At 35.6% G+C, this 23,738-nt stretch overlaps 2 protein-coding genes across 3 annotated transcripts in view; one reads left to right on the top strand and one right to left on the bottom strand.

The window, feature by feature from the left end:
- The window catches only part of LOC105248787 (tyrosine-protein kinase transmembrane receptor Ror), a 239,485-nt gene that overhangs the window by 43,831 nt on the left and 171,916 nt on the right, over positions 1–23,738 (top strand). The window lies entirely within an intron of this gene.
- LOC105248785 lies at positions 2,874–23,099 on the bottom strand. Of its 2 annotated transcripts, none has more exons than XM_011253769.2 (3): positions 22,383–23,099; positions 5,741–5,877; positions 2,874–5,540 (listed from the first exon to the last, which is right to left on the bottom strand). In XM_011253769.2, the coding sequence occupies exons 1-3, from the start codon at positions 22,558–22,560 to the stop codon at positions 3,042–3,044; spliced, it is 2,814 nt and encodes a 937-aa protein (XP_011252071.2). In that variant the 5' UTR covers positions 22,561–23,099; the 3' UTR covers positions 2,874–3,041. The 2 variants fall into 2 exon arrangements, with proteins under 2 accessions (XP_011252071.2, XP_025264627.1); XM_025408842.1 differs by lacking the exon at positions 22,383–23,099 and adding an exon at positions 17,177–18,006.

Here is a 23,738-nt window from a genome sequence, read left to right as displayed (position 1 = left end):
GCACCTCTCTCACGTATCTCATGTTGGATGCCGGGAGCACGTCTCGCAGTGACATTTGCAAATGATGTTAGACCGTATTAGCGTATACCATCTTCCATTTACGTGCCACTTTGTGAGAGAGAGAAAGAGAGAGAGAGAGACTGAGAGAAGGACCGAGTTTTGTTCTCGCTCTTTGTGTGTGCCTTCGTGTAACCGAGTGCGGAGCCGAACTGAGTCGCGTCGCTTCTAAACTAGTTCCAAGTTAATCGGTGACGGCGTTACTATTATGGTATAGGGTTGCCAGGATGCGAGAGAACCAGGGACCTCCTGGAAAGATGGTCTAGCGGGCGGGTCGCGGGAAAAGGGATGATTTGCATTTTAATTGCACCTGCAATCTTCCTTGCCGTTCTCATCGTTGGCACTCGTACGCGACCCAACCGGCTCTTCTCACAGTTTCTCGTAAAAGGTTTCGCTCGAAAGTGAGAGAAAGAAGGACTGACATGGACATTTTTTTAATTTAAATTCGCCGTTGTCGCGACCCTCACAATCAGTACATTTACAATAATTAAATGAGTTGATACTTCCGCATACTCGTAAGTGCGCCAAATATATCGCCAGATGTTAGTATGGATTGGTAAAATATAGGATAAGTAATCGAGGAGAGAGAGAGAGAGAGAGTGTGTGTGTGTCAGAAAATATTATTCTTGTACATCTGCCATTAAAATTTTGCGATATATATACACACGATATATATGTATAGAAATATGTGTGTGCATACACAAAACACACTTATATATATATGTATACTGAAGGAAGAAATAATTTTTTCACATTTAAAATATTCATTTATATTTTTATTCAAAGTACATTTATTGTAATTTTACATATGCATATAGTTACATATATATATAATTTTGAATTACAGAAATATTTTTTTATGAAACGCGTATGAAAATCATAAAATAATTAAGAATAAAAAATTATAAATTTCAAAATAATTGTAAATATAAAACTATGTGCGTGTATATAGGTAGAAAATTCTCTAATATAAATTAACATTATATATTATATATTTGTCAAAAATGCAAGAATAAAATCAAATCGATGATAATTTTATAAGATTTACTCGCGCGATGGTTATTTTAACAGAAAACAATGATTATTTAAAACAGAAAACAATGATTATCTTATTTATATTAAATTTTAATTAAGTTTTTCTAAAATCTTATAAAATTTGAAAGACAAATTTATTTTCTGCCTTTTATATTTCTCTCTTCATCTTCGTACGTAATTAGACGACAACTAATGACGCGGAGAAGTTTTCGTAAAGGGATAATCGCGAACTTGTTCAATTTTCCTTGTATCTTGTCAGTCATTAATGAATTTTACGTAATTGGATAATTGATGATGCACGGAAGTAAGTTAGGAATATTATTACTTAATAGGTTATTGGGATGCACAAGATAAAATTTTAAATAAAAAATCCATATTTTATATTTTAGAATGGAAAGTATAAAAGTATAATACATAACACATGTATTTAAAAAAGAAAAACAATTTTATAAGACTAGATTCTTTCTGAGAACATGTGTGTGTTGAAACGTTTCTAAAATTTCAAAGATATTATAAACCACTTTACATTTTAAATATTACAAAAAAATGTCTATATAAATTAATTATCAAAATATACAAATATTGTGTAATACATACTAATTCGATATAACACGCAATTTATATTTATATTTATATATACATTCTTATACTATTTCAACATTATTATTTTAAAAATTAATTTGTCTATAAATGCGTGGGAATACTCATTGCCAGAATATTGCTAATATTGTTATAAATTAATAGAAATTAAGACATTGAAGCGCGTAAATTGCATGACTATAATAAATGACTAGAAATAATATATTCGTATACAATTCAGTTTTATATTTTACAATAATAATAATATATTCATAATTAATAATCAATACGCAATAATTAAAGAATAACCGCTAAATCTATAATAATAATTTTTTAAAACAGATTAATCATAAATTGTATACATTTCCTTTACGACAGATAAAAACTATGGACACTTAAAAATAAAACACAATAACAACAAAACACAATAACATAAATCTCTAAAAAATTAATTTTTTTATCTAATATTTTAGATATATTTAAAATTTTCATGTTTAAGAAATTTAATTAGATTAACATTATTACAGAGAGTTATATAATTCAAGAACCATTATTCGCACGCGTGTTTAGGACAAGCTTAACTCTCGCTAACCCCAGCAAATTTGCCTTAAGAGCGGATGCAGGTTTGCCTTCGTGGTCTCTTGGCAGAACTAGTTTAGATACAACTGTCACCCCGGCAACTGCGTTAGTACTGCCACAATACTATCACTGTCTGTGCTTGTTTTACGACCTGGCTACGATAACGGTATCCTTACACTTACACATCAGCATTTCCCTTTGGTATTTGTCCTTCGAATTATTCAGTCGACTCGACCCTCTCTCGGTTGAGGGCCAGAAAGTAGCAAGAACCTTTTGCTGTTGACAGAAATTGCAGCTGTCTTAAATAAATAAAGATCATCGCGTCCAGTTCAAGTGATAGCTTCTCGTTTTAATGTTTCGCGAGATGTATACGAAATCAGAATACTGAAAGGCATTCAAGTAAAATGCGAGTAGGTCAGTATGCACCTGGCGCACCAAACTTTTGGAAATGATAAATTACCGGTGTATACTCTCACTTTTGAAATTAATAATATATGAAGTATAGTATACTAACAATAAGACATAATTTTTTACATTATTTATACTGATATTTATATAATAATTTTAAATATTTACAAAATTATTTCATAATTTTGTTTTTAAATATAATTAATTTTACGCGAGCGAAACTGATCACAAGATTAATGATACTGATTAAATGGCAATTAACGCCCTAATTATTATTGATTATATTTGGCTTTTAACATCAAAATTAATCAACGTTTCACATTTTACACGTGTATCCGCTTCTCTAGTTTTATCCCTGAATGGGATTAAATATCTAACCGTGATTAAATGCAGCCGTTTCCCCAACACGCGCACCATGGCACATTACCACTGCTAGTACTAGTTTTGCGAGCTTTCACGTTGGCAATTTCCCGACTACTGACCGAGTTCGTCCTTTCGCGTTCTAAATTCTGCGCGTCCGTATATTTGTCCTTGGACGCGTCCACGCTACCGCTCCTCGATGTTTTCAGTGACGTTTGAGACGGTCGTCTCTTAGAATTAATGCAGGCGGACATTTTTCGGTTCTGATCTTTGCGCGGCGAGTCTTGTCCCGAGGACGACGATCTGCTCTCATTCTTATCCTCCTGCGTGTCAGACGTGCTCAATCGCCTCGGTTTCTTCCGCGTCATTTTCCCCGGCGAATCGAGCGTATCCGTCGACGTGGCGCTACCCTGCTTCTTCAGTCTCCTTTGTGCCGCCGGCGATAACGGTCTCTGATCCTTGACTGAAATTTTGTCCCTTTTGACAATCTTCTTCCGCATCTGTCCGCCCGGTGAATTTGGCGCGCTGATCGTTTCCTCATCCTCGTGATGCGAGTCACCGTCGAGGGACGTTTGCGTTTGCGCTGGTACTTTCATCGTGACGTTATCGTAGTACAACATTTCATTTCTCCTCGGGTAAAATGGACTGTGCGGTATAAACGGAACGTTTTGGTATAAGTTCTGACTTTGAAGATATCGATTCGCGTTCAATCTTCTTAGAGTCGTCAGATCATACGGAGTAGCGGAAGGTATCAAAGTGCAAGGACTTGGTTTCTCGAAGGAAGTCACTTGGATGTCCTGCTTGCCGCTCATCAGTTGATCCCCAGGTATCAGCAATCGATTCTGATCCGGCAAGTGCGTAGTTCGAAGCTTCTCGTTGAAGTGAATTCCTCGACCGTAAGCTGGCGTAGGGTACTGATAAGCGAGGTCATCGTCATTTACTTGAAGAGAGAACGGCATTGTGGCGGAAGGAGGTTTCGGTTCTGTTTGATAGCCGGGACAGATCTTATCGAAGTTTCTCAGAAAGGGATTTCTGAAGAGGCGGTAATCTATCGAGGGCAGATTGGGAATCTCCGGTGTTTCTGGGCTCGGTGTTCGCTCGATTCGCGGAATCTTCAATGTCACATTTAGATGACTTTTATACGGCTTGGAAGAATTCGAAATATTGTCTAAAGCATTGTCGCTTTTTGTGAACATTTGAGATTCAATGTGATTCAATTTTAATTGCGCCATACTCTGAGATTCGCTAGAAAGATTTTGACATGATAACGATTTCGTCAATTGACTACTCGGAGCGCTTCTGTTGTCCGCGATCAACAGATTATCGGTACTCAGGAATGTCTTCGAATCATTTTTATTTTCATCCTCGCAAGGTATCGCGCCATTCACGTAAATATCCGCCGAACCTTTTTGCGTTACGAAAGGATTAGTTTTGGAGACGACTGTGGAAGCTGTTTTACCGCTACTCGAACTAGTTCCGGTTCCAAAATGACTCATACTCGCGGTGGGCGATTCTTCTTCTTGTTTTTTCAGCTTGAAAGATAGCGGCGCGAAAAAATGTTTTGGTTTTTCCGGCATCATAGACGCGATGGTAGTATCTTCGGCATTGTGCACGTCTTTTTCTCCGTTCGTCATTGCTCGCTTTTTATGGAAAAAATTCGCGGTGACGTTCCAAATGTTCTTGTCGAGCGCTTCTTCGGAACTTGAAAGTTGCGTTCGCGAATCTTGAATATCTGACATGGTTTGGAATTTTGCGGGTTGCTTCGTACTTGCATTCCTTTTCTTTAACAAAGCATCGGGAGATATCGAATTTTCCATTTTCTGATATTCCTGGTGCGAATCCGGTTTTCTCATCATTTGCATCCCTGTTAATGGCGCGATGGGAGCGACGCTCGTAGCCGTATAAATCGGCATTTGTTTTTGAGAAGTCACGTCATTTTGCCAACCGACGGGCGGAACGTGAATTTGAGGTAGCATCGGATCGGCCACTCGATCCAGATCGGTGTTCAGGCCGATCGGCGGCATCAATGGATCAGACTGTAATCCTGAGCAGGGCGAAACCAATAAGGCGGACGTATCCGCGGCTAGCATTAAATCGACCGTACTCGGGAACTCGAACGGGTACTCGGTGTAATAACTGGTTCCGCTAAAACTACTCGTCGGTTCGTACGTGGCCGGATAAAACGGGATGTTATCGTGAAGTTGCCGGGGGCCGAGGGAGGTCGGCGGGGGTGGATGTCGAGCGGCCTCGTTCCTCTGGCCCTCATCCGACGGAGTCGCGTCCTTTCTCTCCTTATCCCTCTTGAGCTCTTCCTCTTCCTCGACGACCGACAGATCGTCGAACTCCACGTGAAGCCGATGCAAACTATTGCTCATTTTCTCGGAAGAGATCTTTTGATTCTCCGCGTTTTCTAACTGCTCCTCCTGGTTGAAATCCTCGGCCGTCTTTTCGTTATTCTCGTATTTTTCCTCGTCCTCATCGCAGGAAAAATCCGATTGCGGGTCATCCTCCTCGGAGCGATCCTGCAATTTACAACATATCCTTATTTCCTTGATCGTATCGATTATTAATTTGTGGTAACAATATTATATTTTAATTAAAAAGTGTCCAACATTTTTTTTCTCATGAAAAGTGCAGAAACAATGAAACTTTTTTCTTGCTAGATTAATTATTATCATATTTTCATGTTATTATAATACGTAATTAAAATCGATCTGCTTACCTCGTACTCTTCGCTTTCGTCGCGATTTTTTTGTTTCTTCAAAATTTCCTCGAGCTTGTCGTATTCATCCCTGAGGCTCCAGATTTCCCTACGTAGTTGCTCGTTTTCCCTTCGCAGCTTCTTGATATCGTTTTGACCTGAAATCACGACAGACTGGAACGTTTCGATGCAACATCAAAGACCGCCGGTGTAAGACACTCTCTTACACCGAGGAGATAGGCCGACATCCCGCTAGATTCGTTTCGCAATTTTTCTCGCGAAAATCACTTAATCACCGTCCAACGGAGACTCACAACGTGTGGCTGCTCGCAATACGCGTTGCATCTATCAGAACGATCGATCATTGGTCAACGCGGCAACAATCTCCGCTTGAGGAGCCAGCCTCCTCTCTAACTCTGCGCCCTTTCGTGCGTCAAGAAACCGGTGATAAATCACCAGAGTCGGGTCTTCCAATTACTTAACTTTGCGGATGGAGAAAGGGAGAGAGAAAGAGAAACGAATAAACCTTGCTGTCTGCGCATATAACGCGTTAAATCTTTTCTAGAGAAAGCGCGCCTATGGCGATACAAACGCTCGATATTTTTCCAGCGATGGAAATAGCGAAAGCTTTGTGTACAGTATAGAGACAGATAGAAATAGAAAGATAGGAATAGAAAGTCATTAATTTCTCAACTATTAGATTGAAAAGTGTTTTACACAAAAATTAATTTTATTTTCTAGATTATTTTATTTTACAGATTATTTTATTTTATATATTAAGCTTACATATTTTATTTTATTATTTTAGAAATAATACAAGAGCACAAATTATGTAGATTTTTATAAACTTTTAGTTTTGCGGAAAAATTACCATTCTAATTAATAAATTTTTATTTGGCTTACATTTTTCAATACTTTATCTCCTCTATACATTATGCACATTATGGGTCTATAGAATCGTTCAGGATGATATATGCGGATGCAACAACTATTGTTGTTGGACTAAATCGATCGGTTCTTCTTTTTGAACGTCTTTTAGTCATCTTCGATCCATCTAGATGCGAGTTAAGTTAAGTATCTCATCAGTCATCGGTGCCTCTTTTCACTTTGATGATTAATGGGTTTATGCTTGAAACATGTTTTCCCAGCGCTTGAACTGTGACCCGATCGCGAAAGTTTTCAGATAATTCAACGATATATACCATTACAAGCTTTTTATCATGTATGATGTATAATGATTATTTTGTTTTCAAACTCGGTTTGCTAATGTTTTAAACATTAGTTGCTGAAGAAAAATGTAGTAAATATTTAAATAAAAGAAGATTGTGAAATTAAAAGTTAAAATCAAAAATTAAAAATTTTTTTATATAAGGAATTATATAAAATATTAGTAATATATCATTATATATTTACAGCGGTAGTCTTATACATCTTTATGCATAATTTTATGACGCCATCGTTTCGCGAAAACTTGGACATTTTTTTAATCAGCTTTTTTACGGCACAAAATATTTTGCACGGTATATTATTTTTTTATGGTTATACGGGCATAAAAAAGTCGCGCATTCGTGATAACAGTTCTCTTAAGCCTAGGTAGGGAGTAAGTGTGCCTGTTACAAGAAAAGCCATGTGGTAAATCAGGATTTAAACCTGGCTTACCAATCTAAAATTTAAATTAAATTCTTCCGGAGGTTCATAAATTCAAATTTTTTTTTGTGGACACCAACGGTTATTTAAATGCTATTAAAACTTGGCCGTTTATCTTGTGCGTGAATTGCGTTTGAAAAGCGATATTTGTTCAAATATAGATACTCGAATCGACTATTGATCTTTTTTTTAATTGAGTCGTTGATGAAGTATAAAAATTATCCGATATGCAATTCGAACATATTATGTATTTTTTTGATTTGGCTTGTATGCATCTACGACATATAGTATGTTTTATAGTATTCTTGCATATAAGGAAATGTATTTATTTTGTCGACACAATTTCTCGTCAATCGAAAAATGTTTCCTTCAATTCTCAATATTAAATTTTCCTGTAAGCAAAGTTTCATATAAAAAAGAAATTTGCAAAACATTTTTACTATTATTACTTTGGAAACTTTTGCTGAGGAAAAGCCAATCACAAATTTCAAAAAAATCTGCTTCTGAAATGAGTGTCGGTAATAGTGAAACTTTTTAAAATTGTGTAACTCGAAAAAGTAATAAAGTTACAGTTGTGTGTTTGAAACAGATTCGCCGACACGCGTGACATTTACGAGCGCCGTATAAAAAGAACGAATATCTCATGACTTCCTAAATTTTGCATCAAAATAACACGGTGATTTTTTTTTATTCCAATAAGTAAGTTTGCCAGCGGGAATACACGTGGATATTTTTAGCCGCGTGCAAAATACCCTTCAATCAAGCATCAAACCGAATATTCGCAAACAACGACGAAATATGGTTCGCTGGAAACGTTTTCGTTGGCGAGCGATGTTCATTTTATTTTCGACAACGGGATAATTGTGACAGGTCATATAGGGTGATCAATGTATACACTCTCGAATATAAATTTTTACCGTTATGTGAACATCAGCTATGATGTTCACATAACGGTAAAAATTTATATTCTGCTATTCTGATTTTTACATCAGATTTATTTATTTAGACACGCATGTAACAACGAAATAAGTTCCAAGAAACTTATTAAAATCCGCATTATACGTATCAATTAATACTTGTAATTTTCCTAAATTAAAGTGATGAAAAAGGTAATTTTTTAAATTCAAGAAAACAATATGAGAATTTCAAAATTTTCTTAAATTTATTTAACTTGTTTCATTCTTAATAGTATTGCATTTCATATTCGATGTGCTCGTTTTGATTAGTAATATAATATGAGAGAGTATAAATACATATGTAGATTTAATATTAATATTTATTTTATCTATCGACTTATATTTCGTTCACCGATATTTTATTACAGACGAGAATATTTTTTCACACACATAGTTGATCATCTTTTTACGTCAGCGTTCGTCCAGGTATGCTTTATTCTTTGCTCATGAGGAAAGAGATAGAAGGTTTTAATTATTCCTGGTCCTCCTCAAACACGTATCCGGGAGAGTTTAATCACTCGGTACTGTCGGCGTCGTGTTACTCCTTATTTCCGTTGCCCGGGATCCTCTATGTCTTTAAAAATAGCGACGAGCCAGTAATTCTCACGGAGGATCGCATTAATTAATCCTGGCAGTTAAAAAGAGCGAATCGCCCTTCGAGTTTACCTTTGGAAAAACGAAGTACACAAGCCATGTGCCTCATGTACCTATCTACGCATACATACGTCGATTCGGGTTTTTGAGGAAAGAGCAAGAAAAAAAGCAAAGTTGCATAGAGACGGAAAAGAGTGTGGGCGGTCTTCGCGTTTTTCGTCGGCTTCATCGGTCTTTTTTCGTTTGCCGTAGGCGTTTTCGCCGCGAAGGTGATCAAAGCAACTGCGAAATACATATTTGGTTTCGCCAACTCGCTGTTCCTATCAGCAGGCCAGAATTTCTTCTGGCTCTTTGAAACGTGGAAATTGCGTCCCGAGAACGAGTGCAAACGAACTCGGGGAAAATATTCCGGAGGTTCGCTTTTCACTCTTGGTACCGTCTCTCTGCGATTGCGTTACTTTGAAGCGAGGCGGTCTTCACGAATATGAGAAATCCGCGCGATCGTAGACGTCCGATTGATCTCGCAGAAAATTTCGCGCGTTTGTTTACACGTCACGATTGACGATATCGATTCGAGTCTGCTAACGAATTGATGAGGTGAAAGGTGCGCAAATGCCTTGCTTGAATATTGCATCGGTGCAGTTTTATAATAAAATATAAAATTAAGATAGAGACGGAGAAAAATTTTAAATAAAATATAATATTGCCACGTAATATGATATCACCGATTACGGTCTTGGATGTTGAAGGAACCAAAGTATCGACATTTGAATTAATGCATTTCTAGTTAGTTAGGATTTTTCTTTACCCAATTTAAGAGAGGTAGCATCGGATTATTTAGCGGAATAATTGTCGTAAAAATTCCTTACAGAACGTCCACATTTTGATGATTCACAGTCGACGATAAATGAAGGGCGGTCGCTTGAGTGTTAATTCATACCGTTGGCAGTAAACCAGAATGGCCGCTAAAACGTTCGTCAAATGAGGGGAACGTTGTAGGGTCGGAAAATGAAGCATATTATTCTGTAATTTTCGTGGCAATTATTCGTACGGAATGTCTCTAAATCGCTGCAACAAATCTGTAGTTTTTTGTTTTCGCGGAATAGAAGATAGGATTATTTTCTTAATAGAATTACATTTCGTATTTTTATCTGTATGTGTAAGCGGGATAAATTAAACTTAATCTTATATATGATGATATCATATTGTTGTAATATTATAATAAAGTATGCGGAGAAAATCTTATTAAGACAATTAATAGCGCGTCGTGATATTCTTCATGTTTAATTAACGAGAATTATCTTTTTAAAATCATTTTATAATTTTGAAATGAATTTTGAGATGAATATTTCGCCTTAATATAATTTTATTATATAAAGTATTATAATAAAGTATTATAATAAAGTATGCAGAGAAAATCTTATTAAGACAATTAATAGCGCGTCGTGATATTCTTCATGTTTAATTAACGCAAATTCTCTTTTTAAAACCATTTTATAATTTTGAAATGAATTTTGAGATGAATATTTTGCCTTAATATAATTTTTCGGCGTTATTCTACGCTGAAGGGCCGCTCAGCCCTTCAAACGTCAGTGTGAAGATCGCGTCTAGACCAAGTAATCTAGATCGACGGCTCGTCGCGTCAACTAACACTTCATTTAAGGTTCGCAAGCTCATAGTTACGGAGCGCAGTCCTTCTGGATATAATCGAACGTGACATGGCCGTCCATCCGTCGGCTGCCAGAACGCGCCCGAATTAGATCACGCCAATATCCCATGTAAATTATCGCTAACAGACCACTACCGTAATACCAAGAGAGCCGAAAACTCCCTGCGGATAAGCTCGGTGCTTACATAGAAAGTTATCAAAAAGGTTTTATTTTTGCGAAGCAAAATATCGCGGCACTTTCTTTTTTTATTTTTAGAGAAAAGAGAAAACTTCTCTTTTTTTCCCTAACGATCGATACAAACATGTTAAATATTCAATTCATTAATTTTTACATATATTATAATTAATGAGAGTAAAATAATTCCTGTTATTTATATGCAAGATTTCTCAATATATTGTTTGTCCTCTAAATTAATATCTGGATAAATAAGGTTCGTTATAATAGATTTTTATTAAAGTAAAGCTTTTTATTTAATTATTATTTCAATAATTCCATAAGTATAATTTTCTAGCGTTATTTAAAAAATGGCCATTCTTTATAATTTATTAATTTTAATTAATTAATTTTATTTAATATTTGTAAATAAAAGATTGTAAAGCATTCTATATTACAGAACGTATTTTTTTTTCTTTATAGTAGTGCTATAAAAGTACGATTGTTGCGAAAAAATACTCGAAATATATCTATTCCCAATCGATTCCAATTAATCTGTTGTCGCCCGTTATCTTCTACCATGTTAAAATCGGTAAAACTGGCCGAGATCAGGTCGATCGATCTTTTTAAAGGGAATACATTAATATCCGATGGCTGCACGATGGTAGAACCACCTCATAAATATCTGACCCTTTTGCTCTCTTTTTTTTCTCTCTCCTCTCGAGATTTAATCTGTCGCTTCGCGAGAAGTGTTAAGGACCGATCTAACGAAGGTGTGTATCGAAAACACGCGGGGTTTCATTTTCAAGAATTGCTGCCTGAGATCGTATATATGCAAACAGGGATTGGCACAAAATATGGTATCCCATTAGACTCATTTATTCTCGACGAAAACTGATTCTTTTGAAAAAGAGAAATCAAACATATTAGTATGTAAATATAATTATTAATTTATTTTCATTATACATGATTAATATATAAAATAGGAACAAAATTATACTTTAATGAAATGATATTATCGTATTATGTCGATTATTTAATAATGTTTTATATCAATATAAAAAATATCTTTTCTCTACCTGTGAATCAAATTTTGAACGATATTCAATTTCTGTGCATAAAAAAAATCAAGTTTGTACTCTTAAGATGCATAATTATTTTAAACCTTTCTTGTTAGAATTCACGTGTTAGAAGTGTCAGGGTCTTCTTTAACAAGTCATGTTTAGCACTTTCCTTCGAACAACTTCTAAGTTCTCAGTCTCGTGGGTTTATAACTAAATGCAGCGTTGTATATGCAAGACTATCGCCACGGGGCAGCCGCGCCATTGACAGAATGACGAACGTTCCAGGTAGTCGCCGGTTACACCGAGGGCTCGTAAATCAGGAGATATTTTCCATTTCGATGTTCAGAGAGGCGTTGCTTTTTTTTCCACTTTTTCTCTTTTCTTTTTCTTTTTATTTTTTATTTATTTTTTTAATACAAACATAACGTCATCACTACGATGTGCGTGAAAACCGCACATGTTAAAAGCAACATTGTGAGAGCAGACTGCGAAATGACGTCCGCGCGTCAACCTCACGATGGCGGAATTGTACTTTTTTTCTCACTGTGTATGTCACGGCTTATCGGTGAACTACTCCCCCGGGGTTAATCAAACACACATGGGCAGGTCGAGATAGCGCATATGCGAACACGATGGATGAAAGCCGCTTCGAGCAAGAATAATTTGCGTCGCGACGAAGCTCCATTAACTAAGATGGACAGATTTTTAAAGCGCAAAAACGAGACCGTATAAGTCGGCGACAACTGATTACCTCATGCCTATATTACACTCCGTGTTAATTGGCTGGCGGATAAAAAACTTGTATCTTGTTAAAAACGTGAAACGTTCCCAGTTATCTTATTAATAAGCCCCATTACTTTTGACATTAATTAGCTGTCAGATAAAAAAAAACTTTATAAAGGATTATTAAAAAAATTGTCTAAAAGGATGTCCTGGGACTGCAATAATGGTTCATTTGTTAGAGAAATAGTTTTCAAAAAGCGTTTTCTGCTTTTCGATGATTTAATTTTTTATCCGACGATCGATTAGCACGTCCGACAATATTTATATAATATTCTACATGTGTATTACCGATGTAATTTATTCGGGATAAATGATTATATATGAACACAACGATTGATTGATTGACACGGATATATAGTATGTATCGTATAATGAAATCGCCGTCGAAATAAGCGATCATTGTTTATGGTTTCGTCCAGTCGCTAGACACCTACGAGATATTCGTATACGCGTTTTATGGCCACTAGAATTCTGACGCGGTTAAATTATCGCCGTGGCACATGGTGTATATATATATATATATATATATATATATATATATGCACGTGCGTGCCTACCTAGATACATATAGACATCCCATGAGTATATTCCTGGACGCACAGTTCCATGGAATCTCCGCTGACGTTGTTTCTAAACGATGATGGCCTAGTGAACTCTCTGTAATCGTGTTAAAATATCTACTTGCATAAATAATTGCAGTCGACAGTATATTTAAATCTGTTGCTCCTATTTAAATTTTGTCTCGGAGATGCTGCGTGGCACCATGAATACCATTTGTAAAGTGTCATGTGAAATATTCACGGAACCGCCTCGTTACCGTTCGATCAACTATGTTTAGAATTGAAAAGAGGATTAAAAATATCGATAATTAGACAATAGTACTTTAAATCCGTAGTATTATATGAATCTTATTTGCCATAAATAAAATTTGCGTTCTTCCTATATTGATGACAGATTAATTTTCTCGAGTTAATTTATTTTTAACGAAAGTATTGAGACCACGATAATTTTTAAATTCGAATGATCGAAGAGCTTTTCGCGCAAACTAAGCGTCGAGAATCATGAGATTCAGAAATATATTAAAAATTATGATACGGTTTTCTTTTAATTTTTAATTAAAAGTTTACGAAAAATATTTGAGAATCTGTTAATGATGTACAAGATATAGTAGCGCGAATACCTTTAAATAATTCCGACCTGGATAGAGTGTTTAGTAAAATTTGCGGTTTGCTTCCCGGCAACAATGAAGCCACAAAATCTGAAATTTATACGAGAGGAGATTTAGAAGTTTCACTTTACTAGGTACTTCAGAACTGTAAGCCGCGGATGAGAAGGAGATCGACCTGAAATTTCCATCTCTCGTTCGCGAAAGTTTCGGGGCAGGTGTTTGCATCCGCCGATGCATGCGATCGTGTACTTTGCGTGCGCGTCCTCGTTCGAGCATTTGAAAAATAAGGGAAACTCGAGCGTCTCGCTTTAGGAACGCGCGACGACAACATTCCGTTTTTCTCGGCGACGTAGTAGATTTTTATGAAAGTCTCTCTGACTGCAAGGTGTCTCGTGACACTTTCCGAGGAACAGAGACAACGTTCCTAAGCGAGCTTACGTTTCCGCCCGTCGCGCATTGAAAAAAACTCCTCGCCTTTCGCGCTTCTGCTTTCTCAGTATTTTTTTTTCTCGTGTCATATATACAGGGCGCATTAAAAGTCGCAAGTCTCTTTTATTTTTACCTTTTATTTTTGATATATTAATATTTTTTTAACATCTTTTATCTTCTAAGCCTTCTCTTCTAACGTTTTAATTCTTAATATAATATTTTAATATAACATTTAATATAATATTGTTTTTAATGTAATATTTTTCTTTATTGTTTTAATATGATAAAAAAATTAAGTTGTTACATTTTTCTTTTTAAAAGTTATTTTAATGAATTTTAGACTTTTTTGCGACAAATTATATTAAACATAATTCGCATAATTTTCATTAAAATTCAATTGGATGCATAACATAAATTTTTATTATAACATCTGATTGAAATTATGTCACGTTTGGTGTCATTTGAATCACAAAAATGTTATTAATCTATTAAAATCAGTTAAAAAAAACAATAAATTGAAAATAAGAATTTTAATTTTTTTATCATATTAAATTACTGATTACATTATACATCTTTAAATGTGTTTCTATATCTGTAATAAAGACAATTCATTCAAGTTCAATTTTAGCTTGATTTTGGAGAATTTATCAAATTAAACATACACTAAAAAAAATTTGGTTGAAATTTTGTATTGAACTCTCTGTTTTGATGATTTGAATAAGCTTTGTTTACATCAACAAATTATTTCGGAATATTTTAGTTATATTTATTTGAACGTATCGAACAATATATTTAGTTGGGCAAAACAAATTTTGCCTTTTCAACCAATTTTTTTTTCAATGTAGCAATTATATAAGAGAATTGGAATGCGATCTATATTTAAAATAGTGGTAATTAGTTCAAATCTCAGCTAAAAAATCAAAATAAAAAAATAAAAAAAACATCAAAATAATAAATCAACTTGCAATAATCAAAATATAAAGATATTAGATATCTAGAAAAAAAGAAAAATAACTCTAAAAAAAGTTGTTTTTTCACAAAAAAGAATTTTATAGAGGGAAAAACATTTTGTTTTTTTATTTACACCTCTATTATTGCGTTGCATCCTCTCCATGGGGGCTTCCGCAAGCGCGAGCATAGTCGGAAAACTGCAACGAATCGCATCTCCCACTGACAATGAGAGAGAAATCCCGTGTCGACACGAGAGAAGCGGTTTCCGAGTATGTCGCGTGCCCGGGATTACTTTCGCGTCAGTGCTTATTGTTAGTCAAGATTGCATTGTCAACTTGGATTTCTGGGAATCTCACGGATGCGCTTCCCGCCGCGTTGATCGTGTTGGCGGAGTTCTCAGCTTATGCTAATTTTGCTGATGCAAGAAAGGGATAGACAGGTAGAGAAATAGAGGAAGAGACAGGGAGAAAGAGAGAGAAAGAGAGAGAAAGAGAGAAGGTAGAATCACGTACTTTTGCAATGATTACGCGTTATCGCTGGCATATGCAATCGCACTCGAGTGCACGAATAACGGTATCAGAATGTATCTGCATATATCGAATCTCTCGTGAGGTAATTACGAGCCTGTTGTGAAAATACAATTTTAACGTTAATTATTACTGATTCTTCAATTAACGTGGGAGTGTTTTTGTTGAAAAAACTTTTCCGAGTGAAATCAATTTTCGTTCCGATTATTTAATGCATTTAAACATCAGTTTAGTTATGAGACGTAAAATTATATGCCAGTATATATAAATATATTTTGTAATATTTAATATTAAAAATTTTTAAAAACTTTTATTACTAAAAATAAAATAAAATGTAATTCGAAAGTGTGCGCATCGAGAGTTCTAATAAGAATAGAAGGAAACATTAAACATGTCGTTTGAATATTGGCATAAAATTTTATAGTAAAACTTTTTTATAGTAAAACTAGCTGCCTGTAACGATTGCGTTTTTGCAGTCTTTAATGAATAATAACGATCGATGTGTGACGTTTATACGAATTAATGACAAACTTACGATTTAATTTTTCAGCGAGCATAGATTACATACTTAGAAAGATCGTTTGCACGGAAGGTCCAACGATCTCATAAAGTGGACGGTGTTGTAAAATCGGTCTTTAACCCTTCCTCGGATTCAATATCGTCGCAAAATGATAGTACCGTCGTATTCGCGAATGTGTGTATCACGTTGTCTTTTACGAGGACTATTTTTCCGCGCTCGAGGAAGAATTTCTCTCCGGCTGCACGAGCCATTATGACAAGCTGATATCTTCCTGGTGCTATACATGTAGCGAGATGCTATAGCGAGAGAAGCGCAGCTACGTAGATTCTATCAGTGAAAATTGTATTGGTTGTTCCACCTGTGTACGTCGTAGACACTGTCGCATCTCCCTTTTTTACGACGAACGAAAGCATGGTCGAGTTGCGCGATATAAGCAGGGGTTGGAGGGTAGGAAGAACGTTAAAAACTTTTTCTCCCTCGTCTCCGCGCGCTTTGAAGAAAAGAGAGAGCTCTTTGCCGGTCTCAGTTATGCGCTAATAATGTTTCCTGGATTTAAATCTTCAGTTTAAATGCCGTTTCCGACATTCTTGTCATTGTATAATTACGTCGTAGCTCACGTTTTAGAATTCGCTGAAATTAAGCGTCTCGCTTCTAACATTATTTTTTAATATCACTTATATATCAGATATTTAGAATCATATATAAAAAAGCACTTTAATTTTGATCAATCTATATCTATATAATCGATTGAAATTTAAGAATGAAGAGAGATTTGAAGACAAAGACTTGAACTTTGATAAATGGATAATAAAATCATTTATAATATATCCACAAAATAATTCAATTTCTTCACTATTTGTTAATGAACATAAGTTAGTCAAATGAATCTACGAAAAAGAAAATACAAAATACGGTCGTTAAAGAAGTGCTTGTTCATCGTCACCAGTGCGCGTTAAGGGTTAAAAGATTAAAGTTACGGTTAAATGAGTTCGTACCAGAATTTCGCGACGAATGAAACGAGCTTTCCTTCTCTTCGCGTCTCATTGATCTGATCGAGTCTCTTCTCTGCATCATGTCTATAACCCGCTCTTTCCATTTCTGTGTACGCCACGAAAGATACGGAAACACGGGAGCACGAAAGATTCGTGCCTTGACTTTTCGTCGAGGAGGATCAGCTCCCCTCTTGGATGCGCGACTTGCCACGATTTCGTCAGATCAACAGCAGGCTCGCATTAATTACGTATATACTATATCGTCTTTTTGGGAGTTCCATGCACTCGAATGATAGGGGTAGAGGTCCTTTCACCGGTCGAGTCATTAAATAATCCATCAATGTCCATTAATAAATAATGCCGTTACTGATGTGAATTTCATCCCTTTCTAGCTTATTCCGGGAGAAATCCGCGGGAGACAGCTCGTTATCGTAATAACCGTTCCTTATTTTTGTCACTATCCTGTCAGTCAATTGCATCGACATCATACAACACTCGTCGTTTGTTCTTCTTCCGTCCGTGACCAAGTGTTTTCTATGATAACTTATTTCCCGCGAACAGTTGTTAGGTTCCGTATTGTGCGAATGACGTACGTCAGTATCTTTAAGCATCGCAAAACGTCGCGCGAGATGATGACAGCGACAAATTAATATTATGCTTGAGGCAATTAGAAGATTTAATGCGATATTAATTTTGATTAAGAATTCGCGATATTAATTTAGATATGAATCCTAGATAAGATATCTACAAATGTCATTTTAATACAGAGAGTTTAATACACACTACTGACAGCTAATGAAGAATGAAAATGGGCTAAATTAATTAAACTTTTTTGCTAGCACGACGCTAAAATTAAATTTGACCTTAAAAAAAAATTTCACTAGTTTTTTTTTATACTCTTGCACGCAAATTTGTCCCGCACTTTGTATTAATCTCGCAAATTTCTCTTCCACAATTCAATCCTCGGTATTCTCTTTCTCGTTACGTAACCTCGAGTTGCGCGTCTCCGCCAGATGTGCAACAATGTCGTCGCCGAGGGTCGACGACGTATCACATCGGCGCGTCGCTGACGAATGTCGGTGCACGAGATCAGTTTCTGGATTAGTTCCGCTTCCGGGGTCGCGCTTCGTAAGTTTGACAGTTTTCGCGGACCGCGAAAAGCCTGCCGGCCGTTTAGAGTCACCGGGCGAAACTAGTCGGCGCGTAACTACATCACTGCCGTGGTCTTTATCCCTACCGCGAGCTACCTCTTCTTCGTCAGCTTCTTCATCGCGCGTCACGAAATCACCGCCGCGGGTCTCTCTCTTTCTAGCCCTCGTGACTATTTAAATCTTTTGTAGTCCCTCGTGGTCCCGCAACGCCAGGACCGTGTTATCGCGCCGGGACAACGATGCCAAATTAATGCATTTCTTCGCCATTTCCCCCAAAAGAAAGAAATTCCTAATTGAAAATCGAATGATATATGTAAAAGTAATGTACTGAAATTATTTTTAAATGATACGTACAATTTTTGATGACATTTTTGAAATTAAACTAATATATCATTAAACGTCAGAAAATTTCCTTGTTATTTTCACGTCACGTGTTTTGTTGAAATATATAAAAAATTGAAATATATTAAGATTTTGCCTGATAAACAATACAAATTATTTATAAAGAAAAGAGATAAATAAATTCTCTTATAAATTTTGTTTTAATTTGATTTTAATGTGAAGATATCTTTGTAGAAAGTATATAAAAATATTTCACATTGAATTTCTCGTTAAGTCTCTTTTCATGCATCTGATATTACTAGATAACACCAGGATGCTCCGGTACTGATCAACGTCATTGTGTCTTTTGATGTTATTTTAGAAACGTCGCTGGAGGCGTTCTTATAAATTTCGTCATTTTATACGCGCCTTGACCGCGATATTACGCAAAAGCTCGAATGACAAAAATCTCCTTTTCCCCGGCAAACTTATATATCATTTAATTTTATGTACGATTGAATTTTTTTAGCGTGACGCGATTACGTTTCAAACACATTTTACACTTTCTATCTTCTGTTCCTTTTAGCAATTTAATATTGTTTTGTCGTGACGAGTATCGTTGTCGCTTCTTATGTCTAAAATCATCAATTTTGAAGTCTGATGGCGCGATATTTTTGATATTGAAGAAATTTGGTGTCGGTGCAACCCGGGGCGATGATAAATTGTTCATTAGACCGGCGCCGTTTCTTCACGCGATGTAATCTATCAAGAGGTTGAAAAAGGACTCAAAATAATCTCCGAGCTTGACGTAGGTGGCGTCTGGTTTTCTCATCGAGCATGAGACAGGAACGGAAAAAGAGCAGAACCGATAGATTGATCCAACAACTCACTTTGGATCCTCGCCGCGCGCTATCAGTTTTTCTAGCCGTGGAGGATTTTCTTCGCACGTTACTTGAATGCACTACGATAATCCGGCTGCATAATGTGCCGGAAGAGATAAAAAAGCTCAGACGCTATCTTGATTTGATGAGAGTGTCAGGCACCATTTTTTGTTTGACATATATTAAGTGGCCTTAAGTCGTTTCTAATTAATCATTTCGTAACTATTAATAATTGTAACACTATTAATAATTATATATGGTTATAATTATTTATGGTTACGAAGTGATTAAAATTTGTACTTAAATTATCTTACCGCACTAGTTTTTTTATAAATAATAATAAAATTTAAAAAATATATTTAAAATGTTTCTATATATACATATATATATGCTGATTGTTGTGTGTGATTCGCAATATTTATTTAATTTTATTGTCATTTTAATTAAAAAATTCTATTTAATAGATAATATAATTATTTAATTAAATTTTATTATTGCTTATATCGTGACTTAAACTTATTAATAGAAATAATTTGAAATTTTCAAGTTTTATTGATTTATTAATGATAAAAATTGAAATTGAAATTAATTAATTTGACGTTTGAACAGTATCACATATACGATAGTAAGTTAGCATTAGGTTTTAGAATCTGTACAGCGTCGACATCTGGACCTCGAGTTTCGAGAGAACAAACGCTGCCCCAAAATATTTGCCAAAACAAAGCTTTTCTTGGCTCCTCCGGTAAATAAATCTCGAGAAAATCACGTATACGCGATTCATATATTATATCGTCATTCAAACTTTTTGCTTTACGTCACACATTCACACGTCAGTATATCCATTCAAACTCACTCCTTATTTATAATTATAATTATAATTAATGAGAAATATCTTTATCAAAAATTATACATGCCACGTATACCTGCACTGAAAAAAAATTTTGTTGAATATTGCCAAAAAAGTATTCTGTTGTAGTAAAATAACTATACATTGTTGTACTGAACTCTCTGTTTTGATGATTTGAATAAACTTTTTTTACATCAACAAATTATTTCGGAATATTTTAGTTATATTTATTTGAACGTATCGGACAATATATTTAGTTGGGCAAAATAAATTTTGCCTTTTTCAACCAAGTTTTTCTTTCAGTGTACATTATTAATTGATCTTCAAAAAAATGTGTTTCGATCGAACACTCGATTTCAGCTGATAGTCTCTTATATGTTATTTTCCGTATTTAAAAATCCTTGGTAAATCGATTAATTTTACTTCTAGATAATTAACTTCTTTCTGAATTTCAATTCGTATAATTTAAGTTTTGTAAATTCATTAATTAAAAAATTAATCACCTGTGTTTATCGCGTTCACTTTTAATTAAAAGCCACTTGCAATTTTTTTCTCTTTTGCTTAATTTGTTAAGACACTGTTTTTCTCGTCAGGATAAAGTTACTATGTAATGAAAAAAAAAACTTTTTTTTTGTTCAGAGTAGGAAATGCAGATGCTTTGTGTCTTCTCGAACACATTTAACTAAGTCAAGTCTGCCGGATCTAGTTCGCCGAAGTAGAAACTGTGCTATTCGCTTATCCACTGGACAAATTCAGCGTATGCAGACCGGGTTTCGAAAATAGTTCATAGTAAGCTCGTACGATATGCGGCGATTTCGATATTTCATATGCATGCGCGTATCTATTTGTAGGCGATTCCGGCGCGATGCAATTTACGAGATTTAGCCATAACCGTATAATGAAATTCTCTATGACGTCATAAAGTATATTTTACTGCTTATTTGCGGTATCATCCATAATGGCGAATTCACAATTAATAATAGCCACTGAGATTTGCGAGACTAGCGCGATCCATTTGAAACATCGTTTAATTTCAGCGAGTAAAATTGCGTGGAATAAATTTATTAAAACCTATCTCAAAAGTCCTCAATTAATTTTACGATGTATTTAAAAAGGATAAGAAGGAAGAAGAAAAAAGAGCAGCATTTTCTATAGAAGGATAATCCACTTTGTAAAACTTTAACGACATATTCTTTAATGAGTTCAAGATTGACTTGTTCTTTTTTCGAAAATGTAATGAGATACTTTATGTATCTTCAAGATGTCAGCGTCACTTTTTATCACAAGATATTTGCTAACTTTAATAGAATAATAAAAGCATAAAATTGCTCTTTTCCATGATGTATCAAAAATTCCTTTAACACGGTAGTTAAATTAATCCTTGATTGCTCTGGCGCAGTCATACTCCAGAGGATCAAATATTTAACATTATTAGTTGGTCTGGCCTGCCACTAACGCATAATGGAAGTCCCGGTGAAATTAATTTGGCCCCCGAGTGTGAATCGTCTATAACGACAAATTAATAATTCAAACAATGGCATTCGGAGCAATTGCGCTAGTAAAATTCACGTAAATATTCTCCGGACATTTTATACGGAAAGAGAAATATATACATTATACATATGAAATTTAGTAAACAATAAATAAACTGCGTATAAATAATAATACATAAAAAAGAAATTAATTGTAATACATTAATTTTATTTTTTATAGCGAAATATCTAATTGTTAAATTCAATGTACATATTTCTTTGTCGAAAGAGATAAAGAGAAACTTGGAGGAATGATTTTCCTGTCTCTCTTCGTACATCGAAAGTCGTTCTAATTGATTTACTCATTGCGAGTCCTCATTCAATTTCGAGTCGAACAAGAAGATGAATAATAATCGCTTTTATAATATTTCTTTATAACAACATATTCATTGCCCCCCTTTCCCCTAATCCATCGATAGATTTGCGCGCGAGCTACCGCACGTTCGTATTCTCCCTCGTATTAACCTCCTTCTTTACCTTGTTCCACCTCCGCATTGATGTGAATGGTCCTCAGTCTGAGTTCCTCGTTCTCGTAAATCATCCCCCTTGAGGACTTCCGGTCGAGTTTTCTATTTGGCTTGACGCTGACGTCCCTCCGCCTGGTTCTCAGCATCCCGGCACCGCCGACACCGCCCACCCCCGCCCCCGCCATCATCCTTTCCCTGTGTCACTGGTCTCTTACTTTCTCCGGTATGTGATGTATTACAAAGAGCGTATCACGATGAGCAGTCGATTGTCTGCGACGATCGGCCTCTTGAAAGGATCAGCACGCGATTCTCGTCTCTTATTCTCTCCTTCTTCGCCAGAAACTTTCGCGAGATAGACACAAACACACACACACACACCCGCGCGCGCGCGTCCTCGTGACTATTTGATCCTTTGTTTGATCTTTACTCGAAGAAAGTTTCGAGCACGAGGATTCCACCCGAGTTTTGCGACTATGACTTGGCCACTTGACGTTCTTTCTATCGTGTAGGCAAATCCGAGGGTCCGTTTCGAAAAGTTTGCCTTAATCCTTGATACACGATGATACGCCTCACTTCGAAACACTTTACCCACACTTTCTTTAGATCGCTTCTCCCATAGCGGATTTTGAGATCAAAACCTTGTCACTGAACACAATCACTTTTTATTATCTAACTTGACGAACTGTTTGTATTAATATTCGTGTAATGATACGAAAGAAATTGTTTAAATAATTGGAAAATTATTTTTTTATTAATATTATAAAAACGCAGAACTCAGAACCCGCCCTTTTATACTTATTAGACTTTATCATTGGGAAATTATTTAATATTTACTAATTCTAGCCAGCATCTCCTAGCAAGTATCTTTCGATCAGTTTACATTAATTCGATCGATAATGAAAAATTAATTTCGATGTTCTTATACTTATTATATTATAATACCTCAGCAATTTATGGAAAGGGTTAAAGATATGCGCTATATAATAGGCTATAAGATGATATTGATGCGCTGAGATGTGCCTGATCTCAGCAAAGTCGCTTCCCTCCAGTTAAAGTGGAACTATTCGTTTCTCGAATAATCGCACAGTCACTCTACCGGCAAAGAGTCTGCATCAATCCCGGGGAACAAACCCGGGAAGCGAGATGTAATTGATGCCGCAGAAACTCCGGGAAGACCGACAGGCGCCTACGGACTCGCCGAGTCACTTTCTATTGTCAAGACTATACACATTAGTTTGTAGCACCGCGAAGTTTGTACACGTCGGCTCGTAATATCATGAATACTATACAGAGACATAATATCGCGTCGCGAGATCAGGGTTAAGAGCTGTTGACGTTGGAGAATAATCTGCGTCTAAAATTTCGT

The sequence above is a fragment of the Camponotus floridanus genome, unplaced genomic scaffold (genome assembly GCF_003227725.1).
Source record: "Camponotus floridanus strain SB8 unplaced genomic scaffold, Cflo_v7.5 scaffold1, whole genome shotgun sequence".
In the NCBI taxonomy this organism is placed as follows: Eukaryota; Metazoa; Arthropoda; class Insecta; order Hymenoptera; family Formicidae; genus Camponotus; species Camponotus floridanus.
This window is presented reverse-complemented; position numbering and strand designations above follow the sequence as displayed.

Bases quoted from the DNA above. Each gene is read 5' to 3' on its own strand.
- LOC105248785 (XM_011253769.2), bottom strand. From the start codon at position 22,560: ATGATGGCGGGGGCGGGGGTGGGCGGTGTCGGCGGTGCCGGGATGCTG. The intron at 5,878-22,382 runs GTAAAGAAGGAG...TCGTGATTTCAG, and splicing joins CAATGCGGAGGTGGAACAAG to GTCAAAACGATATCAAGAAG. The intron at 5,541-5,740 runs GTAAGCAGATCG...TGTAAATTGCAG, and splicing joins ACGAAAGCGAAGAGTACGAG to GATCGCTCCGAGGAGGATGA.